Consider the following 17,952-nt stretch of genomic DNA (forward strand, 5'->3'; position numbering starts at 1 on the left):
TCACTACTCGAGTACAAAATAAATTGATGCATTTTAGTGTCTTTTAATAATTTTTTAAATGATGTTCTTTTTTCCCCCACATAGAATACATCATATAAGAATATTTTTATATAAAAAAATTATTTAAGTACACATTCTACAATGAGCACGCATTCTCCAATGCGGTGAAAAAAAGAAAGAAAAGTGTGTGTCAATGTCGATGAGCTGCAAGACTGCTTCTAAAATATCCATAAAAAGTGGTACTTGTCCCTTGCTTGTTTGAAAACATGGCAAAATAACCCAGGTAGGAGCATGATGGCATGAATGTGCAGTAAATGAGTGTCTCCATGGTGACGCAAAATTCTCATGTAACTAAAGCGGTCTGCGCCACTTTACAATTGCACACTCAGTTTTAGTCAATCGCACTAATAGCACACGCTAAATGATAGATTGCACACGCTGTTTAGCTCGAAATATTGGGACTTTAGTAAATCAGGCCCTTAAATGTTTACTGGCTCTCCAGCTTTGCACAAGTAAACGCCCTGCATCGGAAGTACTTATTTTACAAGAAAAATACAAAAATACAAGAAAACAAGTCCTAAGTTACATTCAAAAGTATTTTGAGAAAATCATTTTTTGAGAAAATGTTGGATTTTGCAAGAACAGTCCCAATATTGCAAAAAAGTTGGAAATTTTGTAAAAATAAAGTATTTTTCTGCAATATCTGATCATGAGACAAAAGTAGAAAAAAGTCACATTAATATAAAAAAAATCTCTGAATTTTATGAGAGATTGTCATTTTTTACAAGAAAAGCATTCTAATGCGAAGAAAGACAGAAGATTATGAGAATTTTTTTTTCAAACAAGAATGCTCAGCTCAGAAGGAGTTGTAGTTTTAAGAGAATTGCATTTTACTATCAGGCAACGACAGGTGGAATTTTATGAAGAAATGTTGGAATTTAGAAAGAATAGTGTGGTATGTTTGACAAGGAGAAAGTCTCGATTTTACTAGACAAATTTTGCGAGAATAACCTCCAAATATTAGGAGAAAAAACAATTAGTAATTAAGGAAATATTGAGGAAAAACATTTAATTTAGTGTGACGCTTCATGTTTACAAAAATAAAGTCTTTGTTTTTAGACAAACGTAATTTTCCGAGGCAAAACTTTATAATAATATGGGGGGAAACAAAGTTAGTGGTTTATCTAGCTCGCTATTGTATGCTTAGTTGTTGTGTAGGTGCTAGCTCCTATACTATCGTTTACCATGTTACCAACTTGTGTTATGAGAAAATGTCATTTTTTACAAGAAAAGCATTCTAATGCGAAGAAAGACAGAAGATTATGAGAATTTTTTTCAAACAAGAATGCTCAGCTCAGAAGGGGTTGTAGTTTTACGAGAATTGCATTTTACTATCAGGCGACGAGAGGTGGAATTTTACGAAGAAAAGTTGGAATTTAGAAGGAATAGTGTGGTATGTTTGACAAGAAGAAAGTTTAGATTTTATTGGGCAAATTTTGCAAGAATAACCTTGAAATATCAGGAGAAAAAACAATTATTAATTTAGGAAATATTGAGGAAAAACATTTAATTTAGTGTGACGCTACATGTTTACAAAAATAAAGTCTTTGTTTTTAGACAAACGTAATTTTCCGAGGCAAAACTTTATAATAATATGGGGGGAAACAAAGTTAGTGGTTTATTTAGCTCGCTATTGTATGCTTAGTTGTTGTGTAGGTGCTAGCTCCTATACTATCGTTTACCATGTTCACCACTTGTGTTATGAGAAAATGTCATTTTTTACAAAAAAAGCATTCTAATGCGAAGAAAGACAGAAGATTATGAGAATTTTTTTCAAACAAGAATGCTCAGCTCAGAAGGGGTTGTAGTTTTACGAGAATTGCATTTTACTATCAGGCAACGACAGGTCGAATTTTATGAAGAAATGTTGGAATTTTGAAAGAATAGTGTGGTATGTTTGACAAGGAGAAAGTCTAGATTTTACTAGGCAAATTTTGCGAGAATAACCTCCAAATATCAGGAGAAAAAACAATTAGTAATTAAGGAAATATTGAGGAAAAACATTTAATTTAGTGTGACGCTGCATGTTTACAAAAATAAAGTCTTTGTTTTTAGACAAACGTAATTTTCCGAGGCAAAACTTTATAATAATATGGGGGGAAACAAAGTTAGTGGTTTATTTAGCTCGCTATTGTATGCTTAGTTGTTGTGTAGGTGCTAGCTCCTATACTATCGTTTACCATATTCACCACTTGTGTTATGAGAAAATGTCATTTTTTACAAAAAAAGCATTCTAATGCGAAGAAAGACAGAAGATTAGGAGAATTTTTTTTCAAACAAGAAAGCTCAGCTCAGAAGGGGTTGTAGTTTTACGAGAATTGCATTTTACTATCAGGCAACGACAGGTGGAATTTTATGAAGAAATGTTGGAATTTAGAAAGAATAGTGTGGTATGTTTGACAAGAAGAAAGTCTAGATTTTACTAGGCAAATTTTGCGAGAATAACCTTGAAATATCAGGAGAAAAAACAAGTAGTAATTAAGGAAATATTGAGGAAAAACATTTAATTTAGTGTGACGCTGCATGTTTACAAAAATAAAGTCTTTGTTTTTATCCATCCATCTATCCATCTTCTTCCGCTTATCCGAGGTCGGGTCGCGGGGGCAGCAGCCTAAGCAGGGAAGCCCAGACTTCCCTCTCCCCAGCCACTTCGACCAGCTCTTCCCGGGGGATCCCGAGGCATTCCCAGGCCACCCAAGAGACATAGTCTTCCCAACGTGTTCTGGGTCTTCCCTGTGGCCTCCTAACGGTTGGACGTGCCCTAAACACCTCCCTAGGGACGCGTTCGGGTGGCATCCTGACCAGATGCCCCCGAACCACCTCATCTGGTGGAGGAGCAGCGGCTTTACTTTGAGCTCCTCTCGGATGGCAGAGTTTCTCACCCTATCTCTAAGGGAGAGCCCCGCCACACGGCGGAAGAAACTCATTTCGGCCGCTTGTACCCGTGATCTTATCCTTTCGGTCATGACCCAAAGCTCATGCCCGTAGGTGAGGATGGGAACGTAGATCGACCAGTAGAATGAGAGCTTTGCCTTCCGGCTCAGCTCCTTCTTCACCACAACGGATCGGTACAACGTCCGCATTACTGAAGACGCCGCACCGATCCGCCTGTCGATCTCACGATCCACTCTTCCCTCACTCGTGAACAAGACTCCTAGGTACTTGAACTCCTCCACTTGGGGCAGGGTCTCCTCCCCAACCCGGAGATGGCACTCCACCCTTTTCCGGGCGAGAACCATGGACTCGGACTTGGAGGTGCTGATTCTCATTCCGGTCGCTTCACACTCGGCTGCGAACCGATCCATTGAGAGCTGAAGATCCCGGCCAGATGAAGCCATCAGGACCACAACATCCGCAAAAAGCCACCAAACCGGAACCCCTCAACGCCTTGACTGCGCCTAGAAATTCTGTCCATGAACAGAATCGGTGACAAAGGACAGCCTTGGCGGAGTCCAACCCTTTGTTTTTAGACAAACGTAATTTTACGAGGCAAAACTTTATAATATGGGGGGAAAAAAGTTAGTGGTTTATCTAGCGCGCTATTGTATGCTTAGTTGTTGTGTAGGTGCTCGCTCCTATACTATCATTTACCATGTTCACCACTTGACTTAAATAGAATAAAAGACCAACCTTGTGCGCTTTTTGGAGGATGTTTAGATTGTTGCACGATCAAAGCACTTGTATCGGAGATTTTAGATGCAAGCCGTGATACTTGTTTTTTTTGCCAAAATCGAACCGATATTTCATATAAATCTTGGATCTGGACACCCCTATCGCTGTTTGCTGTCATTTTTTCTCACGTTTGGTGCTCATATCTCCCGTCCAAAGGCAAAACCTAGTAACTCATTTCTAGCTGATTTTGAGAAAACAAAGGAAAACCAATCTACCTTGATGCTGTCTTACAAAGATCTACAAAGTCCTCAAACGTATAGATGTTTTCTTGAGCTTTCATTTTCTTGCCGATTGAGCCATGGATTGAATCTGCTCTCATGAACGTGTGCCCTTTCTCCAGATATTTTATCACAATCTCAGGTGGGCCCCATTCTGCGTTTGCACATTGGGCAAGAGCCGTGTACAGCGTCTCAGGTGGGCCCCATTCTGCGTTTGCACATTGGGCAAGAGCCGTGTACAGCGTCCAGTTTTTATTTGGACCTCCACAGTTATCTGCCCAAAAGAGTATGCAAGGGGAAGAATCAAGAACAATACATTTAATGAAGGTGCTTGCAACGTCCTGGGCCAATCTTCCAAATATCCCCACGTGCCATAATATCACATAATCAGGTTGACCGTCGGCCCCCATTCGTGCAAATGTCTCATTAAAGACAATAAGGCGACTGACAAAGAAGCTCCGATTGCTCCCTTGAGATACTAGGTTTTTCTGTTGTATCTACGTGGTTATGTGGTAGTTGCTAGGTCCTGCCATGCACGTAACAGCTTACTTACGGAACAAATTACAATATCGCATACACTAATGTAAAGCATATCACCTAGGAACTCCAAAATTATTAGCAGCTCAGTTTTGACCAAAATTGAGTTACTGGGTTTTGCCTTTGGACGGGAGATATGGAAACATACAGTGTGAAAGATAAGTTAGAAAAGCCACATCGGCATAATAAGGGACCTCCACAGTGGAGTCAAGTGCCACACATGAAACTCCTCACAATGCAAAGTACCAGAGAGAGTGGTCCAATACGCAAAATCCATGCAAAAAGGGCTCAAACGAGGACCGAGATGGCACTGTTAGTTTGGGAAAGGTTGTCCCCTCTTTCAGCGAAGACAAACAACGACAGATGCAAGGTGTGTGTCGCCAACAACGGGCGTTCTGTTCTGCACACCATTCCTGCAGCCATGACAAACATTTCAGAAGAAGAAGTACACACAAAGTGTTTATGGGCCTGCTGCGTCTCAGGTCTGAGACTTGAGTGTCGGGCAGTGGTGTTGCCGTTACGTAGATGATGTAGCACAGGAGGGGCTGAGCTTTCTCTCTTTGGGCCGGGCTCTTCAGAGCGGGACACAAAAAAGCGGGATTTGGCTGGCTGGCTGGTCTCTGGTCCCGTAAAGCACTTGTTCAGGGTGAAAAGGACGACAAACGCCGGCCGCTAAGCTACGACGCGGGCAAAACGTCCTTTTTTTCCCCCTTTTTTTTTTTGAAGCCATGCGATTGTCGGATGTCGTCCATAGCGACCGGCGGAGAGGCGGAAGACCGGAGGCGAGGTTTTGACAGGTCAAGACGATGGCGCATGCTCGCCCAGGGCGAAGAGAGGACGCTGCGGCGCCAAGATGGCGTCCATCCAAACAGACATGGCGAAGGGCGACCGGTAGACAAGGAGCTCGGCGCGAGACAGACGCAGCCTTAAGGCGATGCATAGCCCTTGGAAACGTTGGCACATGCATGGGAGTGCACAAATGTCCGCCTGTGCACGTCATGTGATGCCGGCTGCCTTCACACTTGCGGTTCAGTTCTCTGGTCCGGAACCAACGAGCACTAACAGATACTTTGGAGCGGCTAGCGTTCACACTGGTACTCGCGTCATGTGACCGAAGGCTGCGCAGTAAACAACGGAATTGTGCAGAAAGTAAAGCGCACCAGAGTTCACTCGCGAGGGAGAGATTGGAAATGGTTCACATTTAACCAAACAAACCGCACTAGCAGAGCACCAGAGTTCCGTTTAACTGAACTAACTAAACTTGACAAGTGTGAACGCGCCCTCGGATCGCTTCCAAGTGAACTCTGGCGCCAAATAACTATTACAGAAATAACAATCCCGTAATTTTCCGAAAACTAGTTGTACCGTATTTTTCAGAGTATAAGTCACTCTGGAATATAAGTCGCACCTGCCGAAAATGCATAATAAAGAAGGGGAAAAAATCAGATAAGTCGGACTGGAGTATAAGTCGCATTTTTTGGGGAAATGTATTAGATAAAACCCAACACCAATAATAGACATTTGAAAGGCAATTTCAAATAAATAAAGAATAGTGAACAACAGGCTGAATAAGTGTACGTTAAATGAGGCATAAATAACCAACTGAGAAGGTGCCTGCTGTGTCTTAACGTAACATATGGTAAGAGTCATTCAAATAACTATAACTTATGGAACATGCTATACGTTTACCAAACAATCCGTCACTCCTAATCGCTAAATCCCATGAAATCTTATACATCTAGTCTCTAACGTGGATGAGCTAAATATTATCCATCCATTCAGCAGCAGCCTAAGCAGGGAAGCCCAGACTTCCCTATCTCCAGCCACTTCGTCTAGCTCTTCCCGGGGGATCCCGAGGCGTTCCCAGGCCAGCCGGGAGACATAGTCTTCCCAACGTGTCCTGGGTCTTCCCCGTGGCCTCCTACCGGTTGGACGTGCCCTAAACACCTCCATAGGGAGGCGTTCGGGTGGCATCCTGACCAGATGTCTGAGCCACCTCATCTGGCTCCTCTCGATGTGGAGGACCAGCAGCTTTACTTTGAGTTCCTCTCGGATGGCAGAGCTTCTCACCCTATCTCTAAGGGAGAGCCCCGCTAACTGGCGGAGGAAACTCATTTCGGCCGCTTGTACCCGTGATCTTATCCTTTCGGTCATGACCCAAAGCTCATGACCATAGGTGAGGATGGGAACGTAGATCGACCGGTAAATTGAGAGCTTTGCCTTCCGGCTCAGCTCCTTCTTCACCACAATGGATCGGTACAAAGTCCGCATTACTGAAGACGCCGCACCGATCCGCCTGTCAATCTCACGATCCACTAAATAATATCATTTGATATTTTACGGTAATGTGTTACTAATTTCACACATAAGTCGCTCCTGAGTATTAGTCTCACCCCCGGCCAAACTATGAAAAAAACTGCGACTTATAGTCCGGAAAATAAGGTACTTTTGTGAGAACAGCGTTGTTCCATTAGGAGAAAAAAGTCACAATTTAGTGAGAAAAAGCCACTTTAAGATAAAAATCTAATTTCACGAGAATAACATTCTAATATTATAAGAAAAAAAATACATTTTATGTGAAAATAAGGACTTTCACAGGAATAATGTTGTAATAGTACATAAAAAAGAAGTAATACACTTGTTTTAATCAGAAAATAATTAATCCTCAATAAAAATGTGTAGTTTCGGATCACATTTATCGCATATTATCACGTTACGGAAGTTGGAATTTTACGAGAAAGCCCACGGTGTGTTATATCACCAGAGACAAGTTGTCTTTATTAAAAGAAAGAGTGGAATTTCATAAGAAAAGTGGTACTTTTAAGAGAAATTTAGCAGGGGAAAAGAGGCGCGTTAAAAAAAAAACAAGGGGGCAATTTGGAGATATTGTAGTTTCACAAGAACACGATTTTTAAACTACGCAGAGGGAATTGGAATTTCATAAAATCAAAAATGTTGGAATTTTGTGAAACTAACGTGTTGACATAATGGAAAAAAAGTCATTTTGCAGGAAATAAAGTCATATTACAATGGGGGGAAAAGTCTGAAACTAATAAGATTGTAATTTTACTAAAATAATGTCATAACTGTATTTATTTATTATTAGAAAGTTGAACAGTTGCAATAGTCAGCTGTATAATCACTCGCCATACAGCAATAGATGATATCTGTCTATTACCTGACCGCTTCTATGTTAGATACCTCGCTTCGTTTATAATGTATATTTTCTGCTGGATTTACTCTTATTTTATGCTGCAGCTGTTACATATACTGTAATATTCTACATGGTTGTTATATATTGTATATGTTATACGATAATATGATATCATATACTGTAATAATACAATATATCAGTATATATTATATACCGTATATATAATATGTAAATGTTAAATATGTTTTATTTTATATTGCTACTATGGTACATTTTTTGTGTACTTTATACCTTTTGTTTTTGCCCTCTTTTTGTGCCCTTGTGTGCATTATCCTTTCCATCCTTATCCTTTCCATCCTTTGTAACTGAGCTGCTGTTTGGAACAATTTCACTTGTGGATCAATAAAGTGTTAAGCAATATACTTATTAGGGGTGTCAAAAAATCGATTTTCAAATGAATTGCAATTCTTATGTGTAACAATTCTTAATCGATTAAAATTAAAAAAAAAAAAATCCATCCATCCATCCATTTTCTACCGCTTGTCCCTTTCAGGGTCGCGGGTGGAGCCTCTCTCACCTGCATTTAAAAATTGATTACAAAAAAAGAAAAGAAAACATTTTTTTTTTAGGTAGAATCTTATCAAAAAGGACCAGTTTTCTGGCACTCAATGTTATTAAAAAAGTATTAATTTTGACTTAAGAATCGTTTTAAATCGAGAATCAATTCTGAATTAGATTATTACAACCAAGAATCGAATCAAATCATGTGGTGCCCAAAAATTCACAGCCCTAATAATCATAATTATGAAATATATCTTGTAATTATAAACAAAATAAGTCATAATTTTGAGAAGTTGTAGTTTTATGAGAATAGCATTTAAAAATCATGCAAAGTAAAGGATTTTTCTTGCGAGAAAAGGATAACCTTGTATTGTTACGAGAATTTTTTTTTGTAATTTAGCAGGAAATAAGTATTTTTTTAAAGTATAGATTTCTCGAGGAAAGGTGTAATTTTACGACAATAATAACGATAAATACATGTTGCACAAATATCACGTTAACATTATGAGAAGAAATGTGAAATTCTACAAGGCACCGGTAAGAATTTTTTAAGAAGAACCCTGTGATATTAAGGGGAAAAAAGTCGTAATTTGTCATTTTATTTTGTAATTTTCACCAGTTTAAGTTGTCAGAGACTCGCATCTTCAAATCTCGCAAAGAAAGGTTGAATTTTCCAAGAATAGCGTTTTAATATAACGTGAAAAAAGTTGAAAGTGTGATTTTGGTGTGGACAACCTTGTAATTTTATGACAAAAATGTTACCATTTTAGGATAAAAGAGTTGTAATTCATCAGGAAAAAAGTAATATTTTAAAAATGAAGTTTTAATTTTGGCAAGTGTAGTTTTTATGGGAATAAGATTTTAATAACACGGAAAAAAAACTGAATTTTTTTTAGAAAATTTTGCTAGAATAAAAAGTCAGACTAAAATTTTTTTTTAGTATGAGTATTAAAACTAATTTGTATACTCTAGCCCAGTGGTTCTCAAATGGGGGTACGCGTACCCCTGGGGTACTTTAAAAAAATATATATTCTAATAAAAAACCCTTTATAAAATATTTATTGAATAATACTTCAACAAAATATGAATGTAAGTTCATAAACTGTAAAAAACCAACAAACAAAAAAAATGCAATATTCAGTGTTGACAGATAGATTTTTGTGGACATGTTCCATAAATATTGATGTTAAAGATGTCCTTTTTTTTGTGAAGAAATGTTTAGAATTAAGTTCATGAATCCAGATGGATCTCTATTACAATCCCCAAAGAGGGCACTTTAAGTTGATGATTACTTCTATGTGTAGAAATCTTTATTTATAATTGAATCACTTGTTTATTTTTCAACAAGATTTTAGTTATTCTTATATCTTTTTTTCCAAATAGTTTAAGAAAGTCCACTAAAAATTAGCAATATTTTGCACTGTTATACAATTTAATAAATCAGAAACTAATGACATAGTGCTGTATTTCACTTCTTTATCTCTTTTTTTCAACCAAAAATGCTTTGCTCTGATTAGGGGATACTTGAATTTAAAAAATGTCCCCAGGGGGTACATCACTGAAAAAAGGTTGAGAACCACTGCTCTAGCCTGTAAATAAACCCTCTTTTAGAACCAGTTGATCTGCCGTCTCTTTTCTGCTCTGCCCCCCCCTCTCCTGCATGGCGACGTTATCAGGTGACCACAAATGAAGCGCTAGCTGTTCAGAATCGGGACCCGGGGTGGACCACTCATCTGTGCATCAGCTGGGGCCACTATGGACTGGACTCTCACACTATACTGTCCTTTGAGACATTTGTGATTTAGGGCTATGTAAATGAACATTGATTGATTGATTAACTAGATCCACTCGGCATCCATTCCACCGGTCGCCCAGAGGGGGGTTTCTCATTGTATCCCATTGGGTTGAGTTTGTCGTTGTGGCTTGTGCAGCCCTTTGAGACACTTGTGATTAAGGGCTATATAAATACACTTTGATTGATTGATACTACAAAATGAAGTGGGAATTTTGGAAAAAAAAGTCGTACTTTTACAATAACAGCGGCTTGATATTATTAACAAGAGGACAGAACCGCACCAGAGTTCACTTGCCAGCGAGATATTGGTCTCGGTCCGCATGTTGGACCACACGAGCGGAGCAAACGCACCAGAGATCGGTCTAACCGAACCAAACCTGACAAGTGTGAACGCACCCTTAAAAAAAAAAAAGTCGTTCCGTTTTGGCCACTCTTTTTTTTTTTCGGGAGTTGCTGTAGGCAACTTGAATTATACTTCATAATAATAATAATAATAATAATAAGACCTGCAGCAGCGACACGGAGTGAAGATATTGACGTCGAAGGCCATTACAAAGTCCACGTAGAGGAATGGCGGTCAAATGTTGGTGAGCGTGGTGGAGGTGATGAGGCGCACAGTGAGCGTGCCCGGGAGGTCGTTGTCCTGGCGGTTGCCTTTGTCGCGCAGGTGGAGCGTGTGCTGCTCCTGCCGCTCGTTAGGGTCGCTGAACATCACCACCTGGCCCAGGAAGGTGTCCACGATCATGTTCTTGTTGTAGATCTGATCCCCAACAGCGAGCCCGAGAGAGCGCGGGACAGAAGCAGCAAGGAAAGAGGGGAGAAAGGAGAAAAGGGAAATAAGATCGAGTGGTATTGTAGCTTGACAGATTGTTAGCCCAAAGAGAAACAGCTGATGAAGCGGAGAAATAGGCGTGATTAGAATAGAATAGAACAGAATGGACTTTATTGTCATTATAAGTTGTAGTTTTATGAAAATAGGATCTTAAAGGGGAACATTATCACAATTTCAAACGGGTTAAAAACAATAAAAATCAGTTCCCAGTGGCTTGTTGTATTTTTTGAAGTTTTTTTTTCAAAATTTTACCGGTCCCTGAATATCCCTAAAAACAGCTTTAAAGTGCTTGATTTTCGCTATTTGCGATGCGACTATCCATTTCCCTGTGACGTCATACAGTGCTGCAAATGTAAACAAACAACGGCAAATACCACAGCAAGATATAGCGACATTAGCTCGGATTCCGACTCGGATTTCAGCGGTTTAAGCGATTCAACAGATTACGCATGTATTGAAACAGATGGTTGGAGTATGAAAGTATTGAAGAAGAAACCGAAGCTATTAAGCGAATAGCTATTGACGCTATTCATAGCCATAGCATGGCCGAATAGCTGCGTTAGCATCGCAGGTAAAATGTGCGGACCAAACGATCAGGACTTTCGCATCTCTTGACACTGGAGCAACTTAAATCAGTCGATTGGTAAGTGTTTTTTTCGCATTAAATGTGGGTGGAAGGAAACGTAATATAGTTGCAAATGCATCTGCAGGTTATCCATACATCTCTGTGCCATGTCTGCTTTAGCACCGCCGGTAAATAGCATGTTAGCATCGATTAGCGTAGCATGTTAGCATCGATTAGCTGGCAGTCACGCTGCAACCAAATATGTCTGATTAGCACATAAGTCAACAACAACAAAACTCACCTTTGTGATTTCTTTGAATTTATCATTGCAAATGCATCTTCAGGTTATCCATACATCTCTGTTCCATGTCTGCTTTAGCACCGCCGGTAAATAGCATGTTAGCATCGATTAGCTGGCAGTCACGCCGCAACCAAATATGTCTGATTAGCACATAAGTCAACGACAACAAAACTCACCTTTGTGATTTCTTTGACTTTATAGTTGCAAATGCATCCGCAGGTTATCCATACATCTATGTGCCATGTCTGCTTTAGCACCGCCGGTAAATAGCATGTTAGCATCGACTAGCGTAGCATGTTAGCATCGATTAGCTGGCAGTCACGCCGCAACCAAATATGTCTGATTAGCACATAAGTCAACAACAACAAAACTCACCTTTGTGATTTCTTTGAATTTATCGTTGCAAATGCATCTGCAGGTTATCCATACATCTATGTGCCATGTCTGTCATCGCCGGTAAATAGCATGTTAGCATCGATTAGCGTAGCATGTTAGCATCGATTAGCTGGCAGTCACGCCGCAACCAAATATGTCTGATTAGCACATAAGTCAACAACAACAAAACTCACCTAGGTGATATCTTTGAATTTATCATTGCAAATGCATCGGCAGGTTATCCATACATCTCTGTGTCATGTCTGTCATCGCCGGTAAAATGGGGAGTCACTTTGGCACATTCAATGGGGGTCTGGCGGCAGACACTTTCGCATCTTCGGGCCAGTGGTGCAACTTGAATCCCTCCCTGTTAGTGTTGTTACACCCTCCGACAACACACCGGCGAGGCATGATGTCTCCAAGGTTCCAAAAAATAGTCGAAAAAACGGAAAATAACAGAGCTGAGACCCGGTGTTTGTAATGTGAAAATGAAAATGGCGGCTGTATTACCTCGGAGACGTCACGTTCTGACGTCATCGCAAAAAGAGCGATAAACAGAAAGGCGTTTAATTCGCCAAAATTCACCCATTTAGAGTTCGGAAATCGGTTAAAAAAATACATGGTCTTTTTTCTGCACCATCAAGGTATATATTGACGCTTACATAGGTCTGGTGATAATGTTCCCCTTTAATATCAAGCAAAAACTTTTTTTTTATGAAAAAATTTGGGGAATTAACAAAAAAATAACTTTAATTTTAGGAGAAAAAATAAGCAGTAATTTGGCAGTAAAAAAAAAAAGTCACACTAGACAAATAACGTGGTCATTTTGAGAAGAAGTTACCACACCTCTACAATTGGTACCCCAAATGTTGTTCAGCGTCGCCATAGCAACTCAATGGCTTTGCTTTGTTTGCCCAACCTGACGCAACCCTTACATTTATCTGGGCCTGGGACGAGCATTGGCGTTGCCCTTGCTGGGAATCGAACCTGTGTACCCTTACACCATTCCAGTACCTACTCAGTGGCCTTGTGGTTACAGTTTCTGCCCTGAGATCGGTAGGTTGTGAGTCATACCAAAGACTATAAAAATGGGACCTATCACCTCCCTGAATGGCACTCAGCATCAAGGGTTGGAATTGGGGTTTAAATCACCAAAAATGATTGCCGGGCGCGGCCACCGCTGCTGCTCACTGCTCTCCTCGCCTCTCAGGGGGTGAGTGATCAAGGGTGATAGGTAAAACGCAGAGAAGAATTTCGCCACACTTAGTGTGTGTGTTACAATCATTGGTACTTTAACTTTAACTTTAATTGCTCTACCAAAAAGTTGTTGATTCATATTTTATAACCGAAACTGTTAGGTAGCCATCCCTAAATTAGTACCATGCCACTTAGGACGAGCTGGAGTTGGATTGACCGACAGAGAATGGTAATTTACAGGAATGGGAGGAAAAAAGGATTATGAAAATTGGGGACGGCTTGGCGAAGTTGGAAGAACGATCGTGAAAGCAACCCCTCGGGTTCTCGGTTCGATCCCCACCTTCTACCAACCTAGTCATGTCCGTTGTGTCCTTGAGCAAGACACTTCACCCTTGCTCCTGATGTGTCATGGTTAGTGCCTTGCATAGCAGCTCCCGCCCTCAGTGTGTGAATGTGTGTGTGTGAATAGGTAAATGTGGAAGTATTGTCAAAGCCTATAGAATACCTTGAGGGTACAAACCCCGTTTCCATATGAGTTGGGAAATTGTGTTAGATGTAAACATAAATGGAATACAATGATTTGCAAATCCTTTTCAACCCATATTCAATTGAATGCACTACAAAGACAAGATATTTGATGTTCAAACTCATAAACATTATTTTTTTTTTGCAAATAATAATTAACTTAGTATTTCATGGCTGCAACACGTGCCAAAGTAGTTGGGAAAGGGCATGTTCACCACTGTGATACATCGCCTTTTCTTTTAACAACACTCAATAAACGTTTGGGAACTGAGTACACTAAATGGTGAAGCTTTGAAAGTGGAATTCTTTCCCATTCTTGTTTTATGTAGAGCTTTAGTCGTTTAACAGTACGGGGTCTCCGCCGTCGAATTTTACACTTCATAATGCGCCACACATTTTCGATGGGAGACAGGTCTGGACTGCAGGCGGGCCAGGAAAGTACCCGCACTCTTTTACTACGAAGACACGCTGTTGTAACACGTGGGCTGCCATTGTTTTGCTGAAATAAGCAGGGACGTCCATGATAACGTTGTTTGGATGACAACATATGTTGCTCCAAAACCTGTATGGACCTTTCAGCATTAATGGTGCCTTCACAGATGTGTAAGTTACCCATGCCTTGGGCACTAATACACCCCCATACCATCACACATGCTGGCTTTTCAACTTTGCGCCTATAACAATCCGGATGGTTATTTTCCTCTTTGTTCCGGAAGACACCACGTCCACATTTTCCAATTATAATTTGAAATATGGACTCGTGAGACCACAGAACACTTTTCCACTTTGCATCAGTCCATCTTAGATGAGCTCGGGCCCAGCGAAGCCCGCGGCGTTCCTGGGTGTTGTTGATAAATGACTTTCGTTTTGCATAGTAGAGTTTTAACTTGCAATTACAGATGTAGCGACCAACTGTAGTTACTGACAGTGGTTTTATGAAGTGTTCCTGTCCTGAGCCCATGTGGTGATATCCTTTACACACTGATGTCGGTTTTTGATGCGGTACCGCCTGAGGGATCAACGGTCCGTAATATCATCGCTTACGTGCAGTGATTTCTCCAGATTATCTGAACCTTTTGATGATTTTACGGACCGCAGATGGTGAAATCCCTAAATTCCTTGCAATATTTTGTTGAGAAATGTTGTTTTAAAACTGTTTGACAACTTGCTTACAAATTGGTGACCCTCACCCCATCCTTGTTTGTGAATTACTTAGCATTGAAAGGAAGCTGCTTTTATACCCAATCATGGCACCCACCTGTTCCCAATTAGCCTGCGCACCTTTGGGATGTTCCAAATAAGTGTTTGATGAGCATTCCTCAACTTTATCAGTATGTATTGCCACCTTTCCCAACTTCTTTGTCACGTGTTGCTGGCATCAAATTCTAAAGTTAATTATTATTTTCCCCCCCAAAAAAAATGTTTATCAGTTTTAACTTCAAAAATGTTGTTTTTGTAGCATATTTAACTGAATATGGGTTGAAAATGATTTGCAAATAATTGTATTCCGTTTATGTCTACATCTAACACAATTATTTCCCAACTCATATGGAAACGGGGTTTGTAGAAAAGCGCTACAAAAGTATAACCCGTTTACATCGTGGTATGTAACCAAAGGGCCACGGGTTCGATTCCCAGGACCAGTTAGAAGGAAGTAAGACCTGCGGCCTACCTCGATGTGGACGCATTCTTTGGGCTTCTTGCGGTAGAACAGACCCTTGATGTCGAAGTTGGGCGAGCGCGTGTCCTTGTGGACGGGCGAGCGAACCCTCTCTCCCTCGCAGGTGATGATCACGTAGGGGTCGACGGCTGCGGAAACAGACGCTGACACCATTAGTGACCATCGGCTCCTCCTAGAGGACGGCAGTGCGGCGGCTACCTCCGTTGGACTCCTGTCCCTGCAGACCCTCGGCGCTCAGAACGTGGACCTGAGTGACCAGCTGGGGGTAGCCACACATCCCCGTCCAGCACGTCTGAGGAGGCTCGTCCAGGGTCAGCTCTCTGCGAGGAAAAGAAGGCCCGCGCGTCACCACGCGTCCACCAGAGGTCGCTCTCATCTCGGAGGGGTCTGCTCTAGGCCTTCGCTAAGAGGCTTACTTGGGATGATTTACACGAGACGGGAAGCATAGCAGATTTACTTGCAGTCTGAAGGCACATCAGTGAAGACGCGGAGCAGGAAGTCGCCCTGCTGCCCGGGGTCAAAGGTGGTGGGGATGATGACGTAGCGACCCTCCTTCAGCTCCTTCCTGAGGAAGACGCAGCGCGAGTTGATGTAGATGGAGCCCGCCACCTTCTGCTGGGCCGAGTGCATACGGTACTTCCTGTTGAGCTCCACCTGCGGGACCAGCCAGGAGACGTCTGAGGCACCAAAACGTGTGCTGCCATGTCAAAGCCAGTTATTTCATCCAGATTGCACATTTGGAGGTCAGGTGAATTCAGCGTTGCTTTTTGGAGGAGGGCCTCAAAAACAGCAAGGCCTTTCTGTTGTATAGAGGATCTTTGAGTAGTTCTTTGGCAGGAGGTTCTTTAAAAGATTGGGTGTCCTTTTGGTGCATAGAAGATCTTTGACTAGTATTTTTTGCAGGCGGTGCTCAAAAACAGCAGTGTGCTTTTGTTGTATAGTCCTTAAAACAGCATTCCTGTCGGTGAGAGAATCTTTGACGAGCATGTTTGTCCAGTACGACTTAAAAAAAAACAAAAAAAACATTTGTGGCGTATAGAGGATCTTTGACTTGCGTTTGTGTACTACCTCCCTCAAAAACAACGGAGCGCTTCTGCCGTATAGAAGTTCTTTGACGAGTGTTTTAAGAGTGGGTCCTCAAAAACAGCAGAGCGCTTTTTTTGTATAGAGGATCTTTGACTAATGTTTTAGAAGTAGGTCCTCAAAAAAAGCAAAGCGCTTCTGTTGTATAGAGGATCTTTGAGTAGTGCTTTGGCAGCAGGTTCATTAAAAGATTGTGAGTCCTTTTGGTGTGTCGAAGACATTTGACTAGTATTTTTGCAGGAGGTGCTTAAAAACAGCAGGGTGCTTTTGTTGTATAGTCCTTAAAAACAGCGCTCCTGTCATTAAGAGAATCTTTGACGAGCATATTTGGCAATTTGTCCAAAAAACGGCAACATATTTGTGTCGTATAGAGGATCTTTGACTTGCGTTTTTGTAGTACCTCCCTCAAAAACAACAGAGCGCTTCTGCCGTATAGAAGATCTTTGATGAGTGTTTTAAGAGTAGGTCCTCAAAAACAGCATAGCGCTTCTGTTTCACAGAAGATCTTTGACGAGTGTTTTAAGAGTAGGTCCTCAAAAACAGCAGAGCGCTTTTTTTGTATAGAGGATCTTTGACTAATGTTTTAGAAGTAGGTCCTCAAAAAAAGCAAAGCGCTTCTGTTGTATAGAGGATCTTTGAGTAGTGCTTTGGCAGCAGGTTCATTAAAAGATTGTGAGTCCTTTTGGTGTATCGAAGACATTTGACTAGTATTTTTGCAGGAGGTGCTTAAAAACAGCAGGGTGCTTTTGTTGTATAGTCCTTAAAAACAGCTCTCCTGTCATTAAGAGAATCTTTGACGAGCATATTTGGCAATTTGTCCAAAAAACGGCAACATATTTGTGTCGTATAGAGGATCTTTGACTTGCGTTTTTGTAGTACCTCCCTCAAAAACAACAGAGCGCTTCTGCCGTATAGAAGATCTTTGATGAGTGTTTTAAGAGTAGGTCCTCAAAAACAGCATAGCGCTTCTGTTTCACAGAAGATCTTTGACGAGTGTTTTAAGAGTAGGTCCTCAAAAACAGCAGAGCGCTTTTGTTGTATAGAGGATCTTTGACTAATGTTTTAGAAGTAGGTCCTCAAAAAAAGAAAAGCGCTTCTGTTGTATAGAGGATCTTTGAGTAGTGCTTTGGCAGTAAGTTCATTAAAAGATTGTGAGTCCTTTTGGTGTATCGAAGACATTTGACTAGTATTTTTGCAGGAGGTGCTTAAAAACAGCAGGGTGCTTTTGTTGTATAGTCCTTAAAAACAGCGCTCCTGTCATTAAGAGAATCTTTGACGAGCATATTTGGCAATTTGTCCAAAAAACGGCAACATATTTGTGTCGTATAGAGGATATTTGACTTGCGTTTTTGTAGTACCTCCCTCAAAAACAACAGAGCGCTTCTGCCGTATAGAT

The 17,952-nt window shown here is 40.9% G+C and overlaps 1 protein-coding gene across 2 annotated transcripts in view; it reads right to left on the reverse strand.

Annotated features, from left to right (window-relative positions):
• Positions 1 to 10,506: 10,506 nt before the first annotated feature.
• Positions 10,507 to 17,952, reverse strand: part of capn5b (calpain 5b) — a 138,263-nt gene continuing 130,817 nt past the window's right edge. Inside the window, exons 10-13 of one of the 2 annotated variants that reach the window (XM_061898927.1) lie at positions 15,931 to 16,127; positions 15,672 to 15,793; positions 15,465 to 15,601; positions 10,507 to 10,757 (exon numbers count right to left, since the gene is read on the reverse strand). In XM_061898927.1, coding sequence (XP_061754911.1) covers positions 10,575 to 10,757; positions 15,465 to 15,601; positions 15,672 to 15,793; positions 15,931 to 16,127 — 639 coding nt within the window. In that variant the 3' untranslated portion in view covers positions 10,507 to 10,574. Of the gene's footprint in view, positions 10,758 to 15,464; positions 15,617 to 15,671; positions 15,794 to 15,930; positions 16,128 to 17,952 lie in introns of both variants that reach the window. The other variant, XM_061898926.1, reaches the window with a different exon arrangement.

The sequence above is a fragment of the Nerophis ophidion genome, linkage group LG04, assembly GCF_033978795.1.
Source record: "Nerophis ophidion isolate RoL-2023_Sa linkage group LG04, RoL_Noph_v1.0, whole genome shotgun sequence".
Classification (NCBI taxonomy): Eukaryota; Metazoa; Chordata; class Actinopteri; order Syngnathiformes; family Syngnathidae; genus Nerophis; species Nerophis ophidion.